This window comes from Pseudonaja textilis, chromosome Z (genome assembly GCF_049901715.1).
Source record: "Pseudonaja textilis isolate UNSWEBS1 chromosome Z, rPseTex1.2, whole genome shotgun sequence".
Classification (NCBI taxonomy): domain Eukaryota; kingdom Metazoa; phylum Chordata; class Lepidosauria; order Squamata; family Elapidae; genus Pseudonaja; species Pseudonaja textilis.
In genome coordinates, this window is record NC_142008.1 from 69306095 (window position 1) to 69326965 (window position 20871).

A 20871-nucleotide genomic window follows, 5' to 3' on the forward strand; every position below is an offset into this window, starting at 1 on the left:
GAGCCATTGTACACCACAATAGCACTTTGGAAGAAATTTAATTTAAAGAGTACACAAATTTTAAAAAAAATGTATAACAAAGTAATTGAGACAGTGCATATAAATTGACTGCATAATAATAACAATAACAACAACAACAATAATTTAAAAAATAGTTCTGTTCTTGAAATGTAAACAGGTGTAGTTTCTTGGCTTTTGAATAGTGGTTAAGGCACCAGACTAGAAAGTAGGAGACTGAGCTCAAGTTCAACAAACCTTCTCAGGGTTGCTGTGGGGAAATAGGATGAGGAAGATATGCTGGATATGTTGGATATGCCTTGAGTTATTTGCAAAAATAATAAAGAAAGAATATGAATGAATTACTTATTAATTAATTAATTAATAATGAGTAAATTTCCATGTCACTGAAAGCATGGGCAAAAACAAGAGGGCGAGTTATGCCATGCATCAGTTTTTATTTAAACAAATTTATATAGCTGTTCATCTATATATTATGTTATTGCCCAAACTGGATCAAATATTCCAGCGTGGTCTTACTAAGGATTTATAAAGTGGTACTTTATACTTCATGTGATTTTGATTCTTTTCCTCTGTTTATACAACCAAGGATTAGCTTTTTTGGCTGTGTGGGAAGAAAAAAGCTATTGATCTATCGGATTCAACAATGTCTTTGCATGATAGTAGACCCCAGAATAAAAGAGACATGAACCAAAGTTTTAGATAGGGTGATTTCAAAATGTACCAGAACTATTTGTAATTCTGCTGAGCTGTTGCTGTGGAATGTGATTTTGCAAAGTACGTAGTTTTGAAAACTGTGAGAAATAGGTAACAGAAAGTAGACGATGGATAGAGGTTTGAAATGTACATGGGTATATATGGAGACAGTCAGTAAGAAAGAACAGAGAAGTAAGTTGTGAAATGCATGCAGAAAAGTATAAAAAGAATATCTTGGGATGTGTTCAGGGCCACTGGCCATGGCTACTCCTTGCTGGGCTCAGCCATGTCAGTGGACCTCATTGCAATGAGTTATTGATATAAGTTGTGTTATGATGGCTTTTCATGTTTTATTTGTTTATTTTATTTTTATTTATTTGATTTGTCAATCGCTTACAAGATAATAGGTATAAGTATATACATAGTTATGAATACATGAAATGGGTACATATAAGAAAAATAAAAGAAACAATAGGACTGGGACGGTAGGCACATTGGTGCGCTTATGCACGCCCCCTATAGACCTCTTAGGAAAGGGGTGAGGTCAATAGTAGACAGTCTAAGGTTAAAGTTTTTGGGGTATGGGGACGAAACCAGAGTCAGGTAGAGTATTCCAGACATTGACCACTCTGTTGCTGAAGTCGTATTTCCTGCAATCAAGTTTGGTGTGGTTAACCTTGAGTTTGTATCTATTGTGTGCTCTTGTATTGTTATGGTTGAAGCTGAAGTATTCATTGACAGGTAGGACATTGCAATGTATGATTTTATGTTATGACTCCCCTTCAAAATTCAAACGAACAAAACAGAAAGCAGCCGTTTCACAATTAAATCAAATGGAAAGAAGTCTTACAAGATAACGGCTGGCAGAAACCACAGCATAAATCTTTACTCTGTCCGGCAAACCAGTCCTGGCAATAAATCTCCAGTCTCAGAGTTCCTTGCTGTAACGTCCTCACTCAAATAGTCATTTTGTTCCTGGCAAAATGTACCAGCCCAGCTGTGTCCTTTTATACTCATTGAGGCAACGTGCTAATTTACTGACTTGCTCTTCTCATTCGCTCCAGCTGATTTTGCCTTCTCAACAGTCTTCTATTTTTTACATTTAACCACAAATTTTCCAAGTTCTCATCTCCACTAGAAGACTCTCTCAAAACTTCCCTGTCAGCCATTCCCGGCTGTTGATCAGATAAGGAACCAGAGGAGGTCACAGGTCCTGACAATTCTAATACATCAGGTCTGTCGTCCTTTGTCACGTCCATCTCCTCATCCTGGTTATCAGTCCAATCACTAAGCCAGGCCGGCTCATATTTTTTGCGATGACCTCCTCACTTGAACTCATATCAATCACAGGAGCTGAATCCAAGCCCGGAGCCACAACACTATTCCTCACCGCAGGGCCCTTCCCCCGGGTCTGACGATCCGGATGCGGTTTCGAAGGGAAACGTTCATGAAAGTCCCGAATGATGTCTGGAGCATGAACTGCAGATGCATCCATCCATGAGCAAATTTCGAGTCATCCACTCTCCTCCCGACTAAATACTGGAAATGACCCTTGAGCCAACGCGAATCAGTAATGCTGACCACCATGTCATCAACCTCCGCCTCCTCACGGGCGTTGATGGGAAGTCGACACCAGCTGGAGCACGTAGAGAGGACAGTTCGGGAGTCAGGAACCAAAGAGAGCAATGGAATACGGGTGAATACGCATGGAGCGCAGTAAGGTGAGCCGGTATGCCACAGGGTTGATAACCGCCTCAATCGGGAATGGACCGATGAAACGATGGTCCAATTTCATAATTGGGCGATCGATCCGAAGGTGTTTCGTGGACAACCACACCTTGTCACCCACAGCTAATGGAGGCCGTGCTCAACGTGACCTGTCCGCAAACAGTTTATAGTCCTCTTTTGCTCATTCAAGTTGTTGCCTTACTAAACGGTGGACCGCTTGTAGTTCCTCCAGAAAATCTTGTGTCTCAGGAACCGGTGAATCCATCCAAGTTAATGGGAAGAAGCGTGGATGATAACCTACATTCGCGAAAAATGGCGTTACCAGTGGAGGTGTGCTGCGAGGAGTTATTAAAAGCGAATTCTGCCAATGGGAGGTATTTCGCCCAATCGCTTTGTCGCTGATTAACAAAACACCTCAAATATTGGGTAAGAATGCCAATCACCTTCTCAGTCCCGCCATCAGTTTCCGGATGGTGCGCTGACGCTAAGCATACCTGAACTTGTAGCGCTGCCATTAACTGTTTCCAAAACTGCGCAGTAAACTGAACCCCACGATCAGAAACCACTCTATCTGGCAGTCCATGCAGATGAAAGATATGCTGTAAAAATAGCTGAGCCGTAGTGCGGAACGAAGGTAATCTCCAACAGGGAATGAAATGAGCCATTTTAGTCAGCATATCAACTACCACGAGCACCGTCGTGAAGCCCGACGAGGATGGTAAATGTGTGAGAAAGTCCATGGAGATCGCTCCCCATGGTCTGCCTGGAGTCAGCAATGGTTGGAGGAGTCCAGGGGGCGCACCCGACGCCGCTTTCGCTTGCCTACACTGGACGCAAGAAGCGACGTAAGAGAACACATCGTGACAAACCCGAGGCCACCAAAAAGTCCGGGTGACCAAATGCAAGGCTTTATAAAATCCAAAATGGCCAGCAGCGGGTTTATCATGACATTGTGTCATGATGAGAGCTCTCAACGACCTGGTAGGTACGTATAATAAACCCCAATGTCGGAGCAAGTCCTCTTCAATGGACCATGGAGAATCAGGTCCGACGTATCCCGTCTCTGCTGCGTCCACGCATCCAATCGTTGCGCCTCTCATATGCGAGCCCACAAGTCTACTGGATCTTGCAGTACGGCCAAGGATTCTGGTGGTAACACCGTTCGTAAAGGAAGAGTATCCTCAGGCCCGATATACTCGGGCTTCCGAGACAACGCGTCTGCCCTCCGATTCTGTCCACTCGGAACATAAGTAACAGAGAAATTGAACCTGGCAAAAAACAACGACCACCGAATCTGGCGTTGGTTCAATTTCTTAGCTGTGGTCAAATGTTCCAAGTTTCGGTGATCTGTCCGAACCTCTACCTTGTTCCGAGCCCCCTCTAAATGATGTCTCCAGGTCTCAAAAGCAGCCTTAATGGCCAACAACTCCTTTTCCCAGATGGTGTAGTTGCGCTCTGAAGGTGTAAGCTTCCTAGAATAGTATGCGCATGGGAAAAGAGGCGCGCCATCCTTCGAAGCTTGTAACAGTACTGCTCTGATAGCGACATTAGAGGCATCTGTCTCGACCACAAATGGACGATTCGGATCAGGATGCCTCAATATGGGCTCGGCTACAAACGCTTTCTTTAAAATGTCAAAAGCCTGTTGTTGCGGGGGCCCCCACACAAACGGGACCTTCTTACGGAGGAGCTGAGTTATGGGGTCCATTACTTTAGCAAAGTCCGGGATAAAAGTCCGATAGTAGTTGGTGAATCCCAAAAGACGTTGGACGTCCTTGACTCGACGAGGGGCTTCCCAACTACACAATGCCTCAACCTTTTTAGGGTCCATAGCAATGCCCTCGGGAGAAATGATGTGCCCTAAAAACTCTATCGACGACTGAAAAAAGAAACACTTCTCCAGTTTCGCATAGAGCTTATGCTCCCGAAGACGCTGCAGCACTTGACGGACCTGATGAAGGTGGTGATCCCTGGACCGAGAGTAGATTAAAATATCATCCAGATACACCACGACAAACTGATCCAGCATGTCCCGAAAAATGTCGTTCATCAAATGCTGGAATACAGTGGGAGCGTTGGTTAGACCAAATGGCATGACGGTGTACTCAAAATGACCATAACAAGTGCCAAAAGCCGTCTTCCACTCATCCTCCTTGTGCATCCGAACCAGGTTGTAAGCCCCACGCAGATCGAGTTTAGTGAAGATAGTAGCCTCCCGCAACCGCTCCATCAATTCCGGAATGAGCGGTAAGGGATAGCTATTCCTCATGGTGATAGAGTTTAGTCCTCTATAATCACAACAGAGATGCAGTTCTCCCGACTTCTTCTTAACAAAAAGAACGGGAGCCGAAAGAGGGGACGACGAGGGTCAAATAAATCCCCGAGCTAAGTTTTTATCCAAAAACTCTCGGAGTGCAACCAACTCGGGCTCCGACATGGAGTATAATCTCCCCTTTGGCAATGGAGCGTCCGGTATCAGGTCCACAGGACAATCATAAGCACGATGTGGGGGTAATCGGTCTGCCTCCTGTTCGCTGAAAACATTGGAGAAGTCCGACAGCTCCGAAGGAATTGAGACAGCAGGAGCGGCGATATCTTGGCCAGCGCAAACATGCCTCAGGTGGTCCACACATTGTAGGCTTGGAAAAGAAATGGCATTCTGTGACCAAGCCACCAACGGACCGTGCAAACGCAACCAGGACATTCCGAGCACCAAAGGGAGATGGAGGTTCGAGGTGACATAAAAACTTATCGCCTCCTCATGATCCCCAATAAGCATACGCACTGGCTGAGTAGCGCAGCGAATGGGTCCCGACTTGAGTTCACGCCCATCTACGGTTTCCACCTTAATGGGTGGATTCACAGGAATCAAAGGAATTCCAAAATGTTTAACAAAAGCACAGTCCATAAAGCTGGTTGTAGCCCCTGAATCCACCAGCGCAATGGCAGAAATTCCTTCCTTCTGGGACTGTAAGAAGATACAAGTGTCCAAAAGTAAATGCCGAGGAGGACCAGGATTTACTTCGGCAATTTGGGATAGGGGTGGAGAATGTGCCCGACCTAGGGTTTCCCTGAGGTCGGGCCTACCCCGCTTCCGACGGGCCAGGAGTGGTTTCAGACACAGGTCGGCAAGTCCTTCTCCGAGTGCAGGAATTTGCAAATGTCCCGGACCCCGCAATAAAGGCACAAGCCTTCCTGGAACCTTCTCGAACGTTCTTGCACCCGTTAAGCGAGGGCGGAGTGCGCCTAACTCCATCGGCTCCTCAGCATTAACCGTGGGTTGGAAAACTCTCGGTGGCGTGGGTTGTGCACGAGAAAACGAAGATGGTTCCATAACGAGCCGTTTGCGTCCACGTTGCTGTAAACGAGCTTCAATTCATAAGCACTGAACTACCAATGCATCCAAAGTTAAAGCCCGCTCTGCATGGACCAGCTCATCTTTGATGGCATCAGACAAGCCTTCCTGGAATGCAGCCATATGAGCCGGTTCGTTCCAGTTAGAGTCCATACACAGCAAACGAAATTCTGCAACGTATTCCTGCAGGGAACGTTTCCCCTGATTAATGTCCCGTAACCGTCTGTCCACAGTTTGTATCTTAATTGGGTTCTCAAACATCACTCTCATTTGTTGGAGATGACCCTGGAAATTGTTCAACAACGGGCTATCTTGAACTAACAAGGGAGTAGCCCAATTAGCAGCCTGCCCGGTTAATAAACTGATCATAAATCCTACTTTAGACCGGTCGGTTGGGAAGTCTTCAGGCCTCAGAGAGATAAACAATTGGCATTGACCCATAAATGCCGGGAACCTGTCTATTTGCCCAGAAAATTTCTCCGGCATGGATACTGGGCTTTTCCTCACAGGAGGGGCATGGGGAACAGCAGCAGGGCTTGATAAGCTGGAAACATAATTCAGCAATTGTGTTACCTGATTCTGAAGCGTCACATTGCTTTGCAGTAGCTGATTAATTTGTTGTTGTTGCTGCTCTACCAAACGCTGCAGTTGATTTGAATCCATCTTGCTTTAAATATGGTTTGTTTGGGCCAGGAACAATAATGTTATGACTCCCCTTCAAAATTCAAACAAACAAAACAGAAAGCAGCCGTTTCACAATTAAATCAAACGGAAAGAAGTCTTACAAGATAACGGCTGGCAGAAACCACAGCATAAATATTTACTCTGTCCGGCAAACCAGTCCTGGCAATAAATCTCCAGTCTCAGAGCTCCTTGCTGTAACGTCCTCACTCAAATAGTCATTTTGTTCCTGGCAAATGTACCAGCCCAGCTGTGTCCTTTTATACTCATTGAGGCAACGTGCTAATTTACTGACTTGCTCTTCTCATTCGCTCCAGCTGATTTTGCCTTCTCAACCGTCTTCTATTTTTTACATTTAACCACAAATTTTCCAAGTTCTCATCTCCACTAGAAGACTCTCTCAAAACTTCCCTGTCAGCCATTCCCGGCTGTTGATCAGATAAGGAACCAGAGGAGGTCAAAGGTCCTGACAATTCTAATACATCAGGTCTGTTGTCCTTTGTCACGTCCATCTCCTCATCCTGGTTATCAGTCCAATTACTAAGCCAGGCCGGCTCATATTTTTCTGCGATGACCTCCTCACTTGAACTCATATCAATCACAGGAGCTGAATCCAAGCCCGGAGCCACAACAATTTTATATACCATACTTAGATCAGACCGAAGACAGCATAATTCAAGGTTTTCTAGGTCTAGAATTTCAAATCTGGTGGCATAAGGTATTCTACAACGAGCAGAGGAGTGGAGAACTCTTCTTGTGAAATATTTCTGGACTTTCTCAACTGTGTTAATATCAGATACATAATGTGGGTTCCAGACTGATGAGCTGTATTTGAGTATTGGTCTAGCGAATGTTTTCTATGCTCTAGTTAGGAGTGTGATATTACCAGAGAAAAAGCTACGTAGGATTAGGTTAACAACTCTTAATACCTTTTTGGCTATGTAGTTACAGTGGGCTCTAGCACTTAGATCATTAGAGATGAGTATTCCAAGGTCCTTTACAGAGCTTGGATCATCAACAAGATCTTGACTATTCAGCTTGTATTTTATTTTCTGATTGTTTTTGCCAATATATAAGACAGAGCATTTACTTGTTGAGATTTGAAGTTGCCATTTGTTTGACCATTATGATACATAGTCAAGATCTTTTTGAAGGGTAGCAGTATTGTCTGTGGTATTGAACAGCTTTATATCATCAGCGAAAAGAACGCAGTTGCTCTTAATATGATCACAGAGGTCATTTATGCAGAGTATGAAGAGAGTTGGTCCTAGAACACTGCCTTGGGGGACACCACTATTGACAGGTACAGAATTTGATAGGACACTCCCAATTTTGACCATTTGTTTTCTGTTTGACAGGAATGCTTCTATCCAGTTATGCAGGTGTCCAGAGATACCATAAGATTTTAGTTTTAGGAGTAGTTTGGCTTTACAGGCTTTACAGGCTTTACAGAAGTCTATGTAGATTGCATCTATTGCTTTGCCCTGATTGAGTTGTGTAGTCCATATGTTTTTGTAGTGTAAGAGTTGCAGATTACAGGATAGTTTTTTCCTGAAACTAAATTGTTTATTGGAGAGTAGATTGTTTGTCTCTAAGTGGAGGATAATGGATTGGTTAATAATTGATTCCATGACTTTACAGGTGACGCAGCATAAGGAGATGGTCTGTAATTTTCAACTAGGCTGGGGTCTCCCTTTTTGAAGATGGGGATGACCGTGGCTTGTGACCATAGGTTAGACAAGGAGCTGGTCCTGAAAGATTTTTCAAAGATTATGCTTAGAGGTTCGGCTATGGCAGTGGATAGCTTTTTTAAGAAGTAGGCACATATTCCATCCGGTCCAATAGATAGAGATGGTTTTAGATTGCGTAGTGCTTTTTCAACATTGTCTTCTGTAAAATTGATATGTATTAGATCATTGTAGTTGTCTGTGGTTCAGCTGGGAAATACTGGGCATGATCCATTGCTGTTTACAAATACTGAGCCGAAGAATGTGTTAAAGATGTTGGCTTTAATGGTGTCATCGTTGCAGTCTTTACCATTGGTTTTTTTTTAGGGGTGGGATGGACCTTGAGTCTTTTAATTTGTTGTTTACAAAATTGTAAAAAGCGCGGGTGGAATTGGTGCATAGAATGTTCGAAATTGCTCATGAAATAAACCTCTGATTTTAAATTAAGATTTATTGCTTGTGGTTTGTCTGTATTCCTATTTTATTGAATTATTTTTGACAGCTGATTCCAAGGTTCCTCTCATAGTTACTGTTTTTGAACCAGGTTTTTTCTATCTGTACTTGTACCTTTGGTTTCTCCTGCCTAGATATAAAACCTTACTTTTCTTTACATTAAATTTCATGTTGCTGGATAGGTCCCATTGATCAAATCTATCGAGATCATTTGGTCCTGAGCTTGTCTTCTAGGGTATTGGCTGCCAACATTGTGCCATCTGAAAATTTGATGAATTCCCTTCTATTCGCTCATCTAGGTAATTTATGAAGACATTGAAGGGTAGTGGTTCTAAAACAAACCTTGTGTTACCCCACTGCTTTCTCCTCTGCATGTAGGTAGATGTAGTACCTTTAAGGACTACTTGTAGAATGCTGTTTGTCAGCCAGTTACAAATCCATCTGGTGGTAATGCTGTCTATCCCACATTTTTCTAGTTTACCAAGAAGTAGAAGAAGAATAAAATAGAACTGGAAGGGACCTTGCAGGTCTTCTGTTCTACTCCTCTGCTCCAGCAGGAGCCCCTATATCCATGGTGGCAAACCTATGGCATGCATGCCGGAAGTGGCATGCAGAGCCATTACTGCCAGCATGCGAGCCCTTGCCCAGAAAAGATCTACTGCGCATGCATACATGCTGCCCGCCTGACAGCGAATTGTCAGATAACTGGCATATGCATACGTGGGGGCACAGGGGGCGCAGGAGTCACATGCACATGTGCAGAAGCACACAGCACGGTCAAATGGGTCACGCCCGCATATGCAGAAAAACACAGTGCGGGTTACATGCGCAAAAGTGCACAGTGCGGGTTGCGTGGGTTGTGCAGGTCACGCACGCATGTGCAGGGGGCATGGGGGGCTGTGTGCATTGCCTTCTGGGTGATGGCACACAAGCATGAGCGCACAGGCATGCTCAATTATCAACATGTGAGTCCCAAAAGATTAGCCACCACTGGCCTATACCATCTCAGACAGCAACTTTTCAGTCTCTTCTTAAAAACCTCCAGTGGTGGACGCCCACGATTTCTGAAGGCAAACTATTCCACTGGCTAATTGTCATTATTAGGAAGTTTCACCTTAATTCCAGGTTGCTTCTCTCTTTGATCAGTTTCCAACCATTATTTCTTGTCCTGCCCTCTGGTGCTTTAGAGAATAATTTGACCCTCTCTTCTTTGTGGCAGTCCCTTAAATACTGAAATACTACCATCATGTCACCGCTAATTCTTCTTTTCTTTAGACCAGTGGTGGGATTCAAAAATTTTTATTACCAATTCTGTGGGCGTGGCTTATTTGGTAGGTGTGGCTTGGTGGGCATGCTTGAGGGTCATATAACTGGGTGGAGCATAATTGGAGGTCATGTGACTGGGTGGGTGTGGCTTGGTGGTCATGTGACTGGGTCGGTGTGGCCAACTTGACATCACTCACATCAAGGGGTGCCTTGCCTGGCCTCTAAGAGATACAATTTCCGTTTCTATTTATTTACTATTACTGAACATCCAAAGTACACTATTTAATTCTATGTATATATGCCGTATGTGTACATACATATTACATGGTATGGTGTGTGTAAAGGCACACAAAAAGATATATTATCTACTATATATACTATATATTGTTGAGGTAATTCCCTGTTAGGAGAATGAGTGCATACAGGGAGACGTATAGAGAGTAGTGTTGGAATAATACACACAGAGCACACAGATACACTGTACAGTAAATGTAGGTTTTTACTTCCAGAAAGGTTTAAGCAAAGTCCAAAATAAGCAGTCCAAAAGTCATTCACAGGTAAATCAGTTAGTTTTTCAATCCAGGGATAATCCAAATATCAAATTCCAGTGTCAAAAAACAGTTCAGTAACAGACTTACATTAAATCCAGTAATATCAGTCAATTAGGAAAAAATGGAGGACCTGCAATATTTTCCAACAGAAGGAAACAGAGATACTCACTCAGACACACTCTCTTCTGAGACTAAGACTAAGACTAAAACAACCCAGGTTTCTGGCTCCATCTTATGGCCGTTTGAGTAACCACACCCAATTGCAGTTTTTAGCATGCTCTTAAAAAAAAAGTATTAAAATGTCTATCCTGGTTTATATATTTCTAACCCAAATACCTGTTAGGTGACTTATATTCCTAATATATATATGTATATGCACATATACACACAGCTCTTCTAAAACTATACACATTCAAACTCACTGCGTTTGGAAAAACACACCCATAATCCACTTTCTGCCACACATTTAACTATAACTTCTGTATATTAGAACATTGTACATGCTTTCAGATTTACTTCCCTTGCCTGCACATGACCATTAGACCCAGGAGATATCATGAATTGAGTAAAATGTGGTGACTCACTTAACAACGCTCTTGCTTAGCAACCAAAATTTTGGGCTCAATTGTGGTCATAAGTGAAGGACTATCTCTGCCTTCCTCTGCATGGCAGCCTTATCCTAGTAAACTCCTCTGCCAATTTTCCTCTTTGTTAGAGGCACCAAAATAATCCAGAATCCAGATGATATAAGGTGTCCTGCTGGAGCAGGGGGTTGGACTAGATGACCTCCAAGGTTCCTTCTAACTCTGCTATTCTATGATTCTGTAAGGATCTCTTACTGCAGCAGGGGGTTGGAGTCTTCAAACTTGACAGCTTTAAGACTTGTGGACTTCAACTCCCAGAATTCCTCCTCCAGTTATGTTAGCTCAGGAATTTTGGGAGTTGAAGTCCACAAGTCTTAAATTTGCCAAGTTTGAAGACACCACCACTAGATGGACTCGCAACTGGCTGGCAAACTGTACTCAACGAGTAGTCCTTAATGGGTCTAAGTCTACATGGAGTAGTAAGCAGTGGGGTGCCACAAGGTTCCGTCTTAGGCCCAATACTCTTCAATAACGACTTAGATGAGGGAATAGAAGGGGAACTTACCAAATTTGCAGATGATACTAAGCTGGCAGGAATTGCTAACACCCAAGAAGATAGGCTCAAGATCCAGATGGATCTTGACAGACTAGAACACAGGGCCATATCTATGAAATTCAATATAGAGAAAAGTAAAGTCCTACAGTTAGGCAAGAAAAACCAAAAGTACACATATAGACTGGGTGAAACCAGGCTTAATAGCATAACTGTGGGAGGGATCTTGGAGTCTTAGTGGACAACCAGCTAAATATGAGCCAGCAGTGTGCAGCAGCAGCCAAAAAAGCTAATGCAATCCTAAATTGTATTAACAGAAGGATACAGTCAAGATCAAGGGAAGTACTAATACCACTCTATAAAGCCTTAGTAAGACCACACCTAGAGTACTGCATCCAGTTTTGGTCACCACACTATAAAAAAAATGTTGAGACTCTAGAACAAGTACAGAGAAGAGCAACCAGGATGATTAGGGAACTGGAGATTAAAACATATGAAGAACGTTTACAGGAACTGGGCTTGACTAGTCTAGTAAAGAGAAGGACCAGGGGAGACATGATAGCAGTCTTCCAATATTTGAAGTGCTGCCACAGGGAGGAAGGGGTCAAACTATTTTCTAAAGCTCCTGTAGGCCAGACAAGGAATAATGGATGGAAACTGAACAAGGAGAGATTTAACCTGGAAACAAGGAGAAACTTTCTGACAGTGAGAACAATCAACCAATGGAACAGCTTGCCCTCAGAAGTTGTGGGAGCGCCATCACTTGAGACTTTCAAGAAGAGGTTGGACTGCCATTTGTCAGAAATGGTGTATGGTCTCCCGCTTGGGTGGGGGATTAGACTAGATGACCTACAAGGTCCCTTCCAACTCTGATTATCTGTTATCTAACCCTTGGACTAGAAGGTGACTTCTGAAATCCCTTCCAGCCTAGATTGCTGTGCTATTTCAAAGAGTCTTCTGAAGCCAGGGTTTGTGTCCTTCCTTCCTCTTTTTTCACTCTCTCCCTCCCTCCCTCCTTCCATGTATCTATCTATCCATCCATTCATTCATATATCTCATTCACTTTCTCCTCCTTCCCTCCCTCTTTCCTTCTTTCTTTCTTTTTCTCCCTTCCTTCCATCCTGTCTTTCTTTGTCTGTCCCTTTTCTTCCTTTCTCTCTCTTTTTCTTTCTTTCCCTTTTCTCTTTCTTTTCTTTCTCTTTCTGTCTCCCTCTTTCTCTCTCTCTTTCTCTCTTTCCCTCTTTCTTTCTCTCTCTCCCTCTTTGCCCCTCTCTCTTCCTCTCTTTCCCTCTCTCGATTTCCCTTTCCCTCTCTTTCTATCCCTTCTCTTCCTCCTTCTCTCTCTCCTCCTAAATCTAGGAGATGAGACCCACCTGAAACAAACATACACACACTCTTCCAAGCACCTGGCAGCATAACTCATTACGAGGGTTCTTCCTGGCCAGTCTCCAGGCAGACAAGGCTTTTGGGTCCAACAAAAGGCCGTGGGTGGGACTTCCTCCCCTCCCACTTTTGGGGAAAGTTGAGGGCTGGGAAAATAAAGCTAGGAGAGGAGATCCACCTGAAAAAACACCCCCCCACACACACACACTTCTAAGCACCTGGCAGCATCACTCATTACAAGGGTTCTTCCCAGCCAGGCTCTGGTCCAGCGTTGCCTGAAAAAGGCAGCAGGCAAGGCTTCCAGGTCCAACAAAGGGGCCGTGGGTGGGACTTCTTCCCCTCCTGCTTTTGGGGCTGGGAAATTCAAGTGAGGTGTGTGCTGCAGCCTCGCTCCTCCCGCTGCCGACAGCTCTGGGATAGGCAGCTTTCCTGACTGCCTGAAACGTTACCTTCCTTCCTCCCACACCAAAAAAAAAAAAAAAAGTGGCGGCTATTGGCTTTTTGCAGTGGCTTTGCTCTGCTTCTCTAACATGCCGTGGTGGCGTTCTAAGCACCAGCCATGCAGGTTCACATTGAGCCCAGTGCACCGAAGGGACTTGCCCAAGCAAGTACGAGCATAGTGGTGCAACACTCCGAAAGAGGCAGCTGGAGGTGACTTTTTTTCAGTCTCCAGATGCCCCTTTTTCAGTGCAACCGGCCAGCTGCTCCTCTCTTTCTCTGCCTGTTTGCTTTGTATTGGCCGAAGAGGAGGAGAGTAGTTGGCCGGTTGGGGGAGACTTCTTGTGCTGCAGAAGAGGCGGTTGGAAAAGACTCTTTTTCGGTCTCCAGCTACCCCTTTTTCAGCACAACCAACCAGCTGGTCCCCTTTTTCTCTACCTGTTGGCTGAGGAGGAGGAGAACAGTTGGCCGGTTGGGGGAGGCTTCTTGTGCTCTTTTTCAATCTCCAGCCACCTCTTTCGCAGTGCAAGAAGCCAACCGGACATCTACTTTCCTCTTCCTCGGCCATACAGAACAAACAGGAAGAGAAGGAGGAGAGCAGCCATCCGGTTGGGGGAGACTTCTTGCACTGAAAAAGGAGCGGCTGGACATGTGGCCACCTACTGGGGGTCTGGGTCGGGCTGGAAGAGGCGCATCCACCAGGAGAAGGAAGAAAGCATGCTCTGGGAGGGTGGGCAGGTGGGCGGATGTCCCCGGGCTGCTGCATATGTGCACTCCATGTATAGTGGCTGCACACCCAGTACGCATGTGCAGCAGCTGCAGGACATCTGCCGAGCTGCGCCACGGCCACCACATGGTAGGGAAAGCTAGGAGAGTGACTGGGGAAAGTGGGCCCCCGAGTCAGGGGCATGGCCAGCCAGGGGTCGCCACCAGTTTGATGACCCACGCCAAATCACCACTGCCGGTTCACCGGAACCAGTGCAAACTGGTTGAATACCACCTCTTCACCTCTTCCAACCAGACCCAAAACTTGCAGCTGTTTTGCATATGATTTAGTCTCCAGGCCTTTGATCATCTTAGTTGTAATCCTCAGAACTTTTTCCAAAGTCTCAACATCTTCTTTGTAGTATGGTGACCAAAATTGGTTGCATTATTCCAGGTATGGTTTTACTAGGGTTTGTAAAGTGACACTAATACTTCATGTGATCTTGAATCTCTGCCTGATCATCCACTAGGGCTCCAACATCCCTCTCACAGTTACTATTTTTGAGCCAGGTCTCACCTAATCTGTACTTATACTGTTGATTTTTCATTTCTAAATGTAAAGCTTTGCTTTTCTCTACCTTAAAATTAATTTTGTTGGATAAGGCCCATTGTTCAAGTTGTCAAAATCTTTTTGGATCCTGAGTTTGTTTCTGGGGCTATATCTGCCAGTTTAGTATCATCTGAAACTTTAATGAGTTTCCCTTCTATTACTTCATCTAAGTCATTTATAAAGATATTGAAGAATACTAAAATAGAGCCTTATGGTATCCACTACTTACTTCTCTCCATGTGGATGTAGTGCCATTAAGGACTACTTGTTGAGTATGGTTTGTCAGCCAGCTACAAATCCATCTGGTTGTGATGTTGTCTATTCCATATTTTTCTAGTTTCCAAGAAATAGGTTGTGATCTACTTTGTTGAATGCCTTGCTGAAGGCTAAGTATACTATGTCCACAGTATTTCACTGGTCTACTAATTTAATCACTTTGTCAAAAATTAAAGTAAGATTGGTTTGGCATGATCTGTTTTTAACAAACCTGTGCTGGCCAGTAGTTTTGACTTTATATGTTTCGAGATGTTCATAGTTCTGTTTTTTCCAGTATCTTCCTGGTAATGATATTAAGAGGATTGGTCTATAGTTTTCTGGGTCTGTTTTTTTTTCCTTTTTTGAAGATGGGAACCACACCAGCTCTTTTCCAATTTTCTGGAAATAAATAAGACAAATACTACCCAATAGTTTGACAGAAAAATCAGGCATATAGTAAGATGAATTTATTTTTGAATAGTTTGAAATCCTATGAGGAAAGAGAATGATTTCATGATTGTAATCTTTACAATAATAATTAATTATTGATATTTCTATATTATTACAGTTAATGAACTATTGATTATAGAAATAATACATACTCAGCAAATAAAAGTAAAATATGCAATAATAAACAAAATAAAAGTATATTGTATATCAATAAAAACAAACTGAATTATATAGATGCTAACGTTTTGTTTAATGAAGTTGAATAAAAATGGATTCTATGTATGAGATATGAAAAAGAAAATATTAATGAAATATTTTAGGATAAAGTAAGAAAATTTTCAGCAATAAAAATTTCAGAATAAAGTGAGAAAATAGTCCACCTGAGTACAAAATTATGGGAATCTCTGACTGTACATTAGACTTTATTAGTTCAGAAGTTGATTTGATGAAAAGCACAATTTTATCTCAGTTACTCCTAATAAGAACTAATGAAAACTTTGTTTATCTAACAGTTTCTAGAATGTGTGCACATTTGATGCAGTGGAACATCTGCCTGACAGCTGTTTTATATTTTAGTATGAAATTAGAGAGTATGGGATTGTTGTTTCTAGATGAACATCAACTGGGTGGTCAACATGTCCAGCCGCCCACTATCTACTGCAGAGCACAGAAAAACCTGAACTGTAGCACAGATGATGCTAATCAACTAGAATTCTTTGCAGCCTTAGAATGAGCATTTAAAACCACAGCCCTTCCCACAGAGACCCAAGAAAGCATCAAACAAACTATCATACCACAAACCAAAAGAAGAAGAGAACAAAACCAACTCAAAGCAGAGGGCAGAGTAACCCTTAAAAACTCAAAAAGAACCAAACTATCACCATCCTATCAGTAGACACAGTTCTAACCACTGTTATCATGAACAGATCACAATATACACAAAAAGTGAAAGATTAGAAGACAAAGCAACTTTCATCCCAGTGAACACCAATCCAATACAGAAACTCAACAAATCTCAGTTACTTCACCAGAAAAAGTAAAATCAGCAAAGACCAGTAGCAGATAAAAAGTAGCAGACTCATCCTTCCATACTTCTATGGATGTCCCAAAACATACAAGTCAGACATACCTCTCTATTCAACTGTATCATTACCAGAGACCTCAACAAATAACATTGCTAAAAAAATTGATAAAACCATTTGGATATTCAGGGCAGCAAATATTCCATCCATTGTCTATTGCAGTCTCTCCAAGGAATAAAAGATGTGAAAATAGAAGATGAAATCATGGTCTCATTTGATGTCACAGCACTTATATACATAGAGCCAGAATTAGCCAAAAATCTATGACAGTGCACAGCTAATCTGACCTAATCCAATACACCAGGATTGAAATACCCAGTATCATGGATCTGAACAACTCTTGCCTAACCACCTTTTTTCAGTTTGATGGAGAAATATATCAATAAATCAAAGGAATACCCATGGCATTACCACTTTCAGAACTAATAGAAGAGACCATAATGTAACACCTATAGCATTCCCATGCATGCAACCCATTCTGGCTTATGGATAACACCTTTGTCATAATAAGGATCAACACAAACAAAATCATCAATACATTGAAAGGAATAAAATTCACTATGGAAAAAGAAATCAAACACACATCTGCATTCCTGGATATCCTCCCCATCAGAGCCCCATCAAATTAGAACATGTCTATTGTAAAACTACCCACACCAACCAAGTGTTCTGCTACTAAATTAACAACCCAACCTCCCACAAGAGAAGCTATGTAAGAACACTACTTAGAGGAGCACAAAACTTCATCAACCCTGAACATCAAAAAAAGGAAACAGATAAATCTATACAACATCTTAAAACTAAGTAGATATCTATGCAACTTTTACCAAATTATCTGACCACTCAACCTTCTATAGCACAATCAATGCTAGCCTGTGAAAAACCAAAAAACAAACAAAAAGATCAAAACATATCCTCACCAGCAATCAACATCCAGATGACCAGATATTAACATCAAGACCAATAATCAAGAATGAAACAATATCTCAAACAAGGAACCATCAATGCAAATAAATGAGCTAAATGGTACACAACAATCTTAATTAGAGAACCATCAAGATCAATCCTACCAACACCAACATTTCAATCCATTAATACATAAAATGAGAGCAAGCCCCACCCCCTTCTTGCACTGATAATGTTACCTAATTTGGTAATGAAACATCTGCCAGAAAGCACACCAAATTCAGAAAGCACCAAAGACTCCACAATTCAATTCTGTGGAGAATATTTACAAATATTATAATCTATCCAAATTAGAGAGATCGCTAACACAGTATTTGATATGAAAAAGGAGTGCATATTCAGGGTCCATTGTATCGTTATATAATTTTGAAGGGCTAGATAGTGATCCATATCTGAAGAAGACATGAGCCTAATGTGTTCATGGATACAAATCTTTAAAGAAATGGAAGCACGTGCAATAAACACACACGCACACACATCCAAGCAATTTTGGAATTGTCTTTTTTGCTTCAAATTTGGATCATTGCCTAGCCTTAATATTTCTTGGTCTGTAGTAGTGATGTTATTGAAGAGGCTCATCTTTTGCTTTTATGTATACAAAATGTACATCTGCCCATGTATATCTGGAACTAGTTAGTTGAATTATTTATAAAATCACTTACAATGTGGACATGATCCAAAAAAGAAAGTATTTCTGCATTGCACAGAAAAGAGCTGAATTTGTTATTTTATTAAAACTCAGTTCCAGCCCTGTTTGGCATTCAATACAAGAATGCAAATCAATTGTTCAGGGATGCCATGAACTGAGAAAACACAGATATGCATGTGGCTATTTAATTTTAATCATATTAAATATGTGAGTTTGGGGAAAATGTATCATCTCCCTTGTTAGTTACCCACTTTTTTAAAACTATATACCTCTAAGTCAGTTTTATGTTGCCAGTAAAAATTCTTGAAATAACTAATTGAGAAATTTGCTTCCAGAATCCTATATGGGTAGTCCTTAACTTATGAGCAGTTGTTATGATATTGAACAAAGGAACTTATGACTTTTGCCAAAATTTTGAGTATTGCAGTGCCCATACAGTCATTAGCCATATATGTAATAATGGTTTTCTATATTATTGATTTAAAAATATTTTTAAAATCACCCTCATCACACTGATTTTATTTATTATTATGTTTTAGGTTCTGCACAATAAACTTATAATGGAGATGAAGCATCCAACAGTAGGGAAGATTACTGTTCCAGGTTGGCACATTTTCTTAAGATTAATATTACTCACTAAAATAAAAGATTTTTTAGAAATACTTCATGCATGGGCTTCAATGAGATTCTGTGGCTGCATTTGTACAATATATTGAACCATGAATCAATAAACTAATTGGTGATGCGCTACATCTGAGAAATTTCAGTCCCATCCCTATGTATGATGGTGTGTTGCATATGATGCTACAGAGGCAATATTCCCATCTGCTTCCTATAGGCCAATCTCACAAATAACTTCTCAGTACCTCTGCAAGCTGTAAAGGTCTTCTGAATGACAGGAGCCATCAATCTAGAATGACAGCTGGTACTACATTTGAAACCTAGGTGCCACTTCTCCAAAAGCAGTATATATCACTCAGGGCTCATATAAATCTTATTGTGATAGTCCTCAAATTGTGTTAAGGACAGTTATCATTTACCTCATACAAAGATTACTTTAAAATAATGTAAACTAAGGAATGTAGATGGTAGTGGTAGATGAGAGTTCCTATCTAGTTTGTTCCTACTATTCAGGGTCCAGCTGCTTCTAAATGAGAAAGACTTCAAGTAAAGGAGCCTTCTGTATGTGTTGGTTATTCTGCATGACACATGAAGGTAACATGGACAGTTAGAAGGAGGAAAATGCTTTATCAGAAGGAAAATATTCAAAGTAGTTATATGATTTCTATAGCCTTTTTCATGTGAGTGTGTCACATTTTCTATTTCCTGTCTCTGATTTCTGGAAACATGAGGCAAGAGACCTTCAAATCCTATCTCTTGGCTTATGGAAAGCTCCAATAAATAAAGAAAAAGTATTCTTTACTTGAAAAAAAAACATTCATAAGCATAGGTTTGATGAAAGGTTTATTTTTCTTTTTTTACAAATGTTTCTGTTAAATCATCTATGTATGGCAGTCCTCAAATCATGTATTCTACAGTAGTTCCTTTGAAGTTAATTGCTTACCCTGGAGTCAGTTGAACTAATTGGGGAGGAGGGAAGCTATACATATTTGGACATCTGTGTTTGTTTTAGATTTACCTTGAGTCTACATAAATTGTGGCCTTATGTGTTTGTATGAAACGTTAAAATATGGCTGAATCAGAAGGACAATATTTCCCCCCTTCCATGGGAAGAAGGCAATTCTCTTGAAAATAGTAATTTTGTTTATATATTGTAACTGTGTGAGATGACTTAGAAAGATAAAGAAAAATAATGTGTAATGCAGAGCAGAAGTGAGGAATAGTGAACTCTTACAGTGTCTTACCTTCTACTAGCTTTAGTTTGATAATCGAGTTACATTACTAGCTTAAGCACACAAAGGGGAGGAAAGCAGGAAAGAAAAAGAAAGAAAAGAAGATATTAACTACTGCTAAGAGGAATAGATTCCTCCCAGGAAAATATATTGACGGTCAGAAATTTAAATATTTTAAGGACGGTGATGTACTATTCTGATGAATCAGAAATGTGTTTGTAATTTTCTAATATCCAAGTTAGATGGATGCAACATATTATAATTGGCTGCATTTGAATACACTGATAGCTTTAGTTATTTCAGAAGAAAACCCCACTGATTCCTGTGGGACCTGGAACATGGAAAGAACCCTGCTGGATCAGCCCCACAAGCCAATTGAATAATGCATCTCTTGGTGTCAACCAGATGATCTCTTGCCATTGGGGTTAGAGTGGACCAACAATTTTAAAACAAAGGGTTCTGTCTACAGAAGGCTAATTCGATTATGCAACTTGTTCCCATGATAAATTTATTAACAACAGTTTCCAAATTTTATTTTATAGTAATATTATTAAAAATTACAATTAAAAAATACAAACAAAAAGAAATAAAAAATAGAAAAGGAACTAAAGGAAAAAAATAGAAAGATAGAAAAGAATGTAGTAAAGAAAATAAGTATATAAAGAAATAACTTCACCATTTATGACAAGTATAAACAATTTTAGTAATTTACCACCTTCTTTTAAAATACAAGAAATAATTTCTTCTTCCCATATCCCATCTCTTATTTATAAATAAAGCCTATTTGTTTAGTCCTGATCAGCAAAAGTCTATTAAGAGTTACATATTTTAGAGAGAACAACATATCTAAAAGACATGTATCTATTTT

The 20871-nt window shown here is 41.2% G+C and overlaps 1 protein-coding gene across 4 annotated transcripts in view; it reads left to right on the plus strand.

Moving 5' to 3' along the window:
• The window catches only part of SUGCT (succinyl-CoA:glutarate-CoA transferase), a 480947-nt gene that overhangs the window by 410203 nt on the left and 49873 nt on the right, over positions 1-20871 (plus strand). For 3 of the 4 annotated variants that reach the window (XM_087916660.1, XM_026702266.2, XM_087916661.1), the window contains one exon: positions 18690-18753. The exons of the other annotated variant lie outside the window; for it this stretch is intronic. In XM_087916660.1, coding sequence (XP_087772786.1) covers positions 18690-18753 — 64 coding nt within the window. The remainder of the gene's footprint in view (positions 1-18689; positions 18754-20871) is intronic. 4 annotated transcript variants of the gene reach the window in all.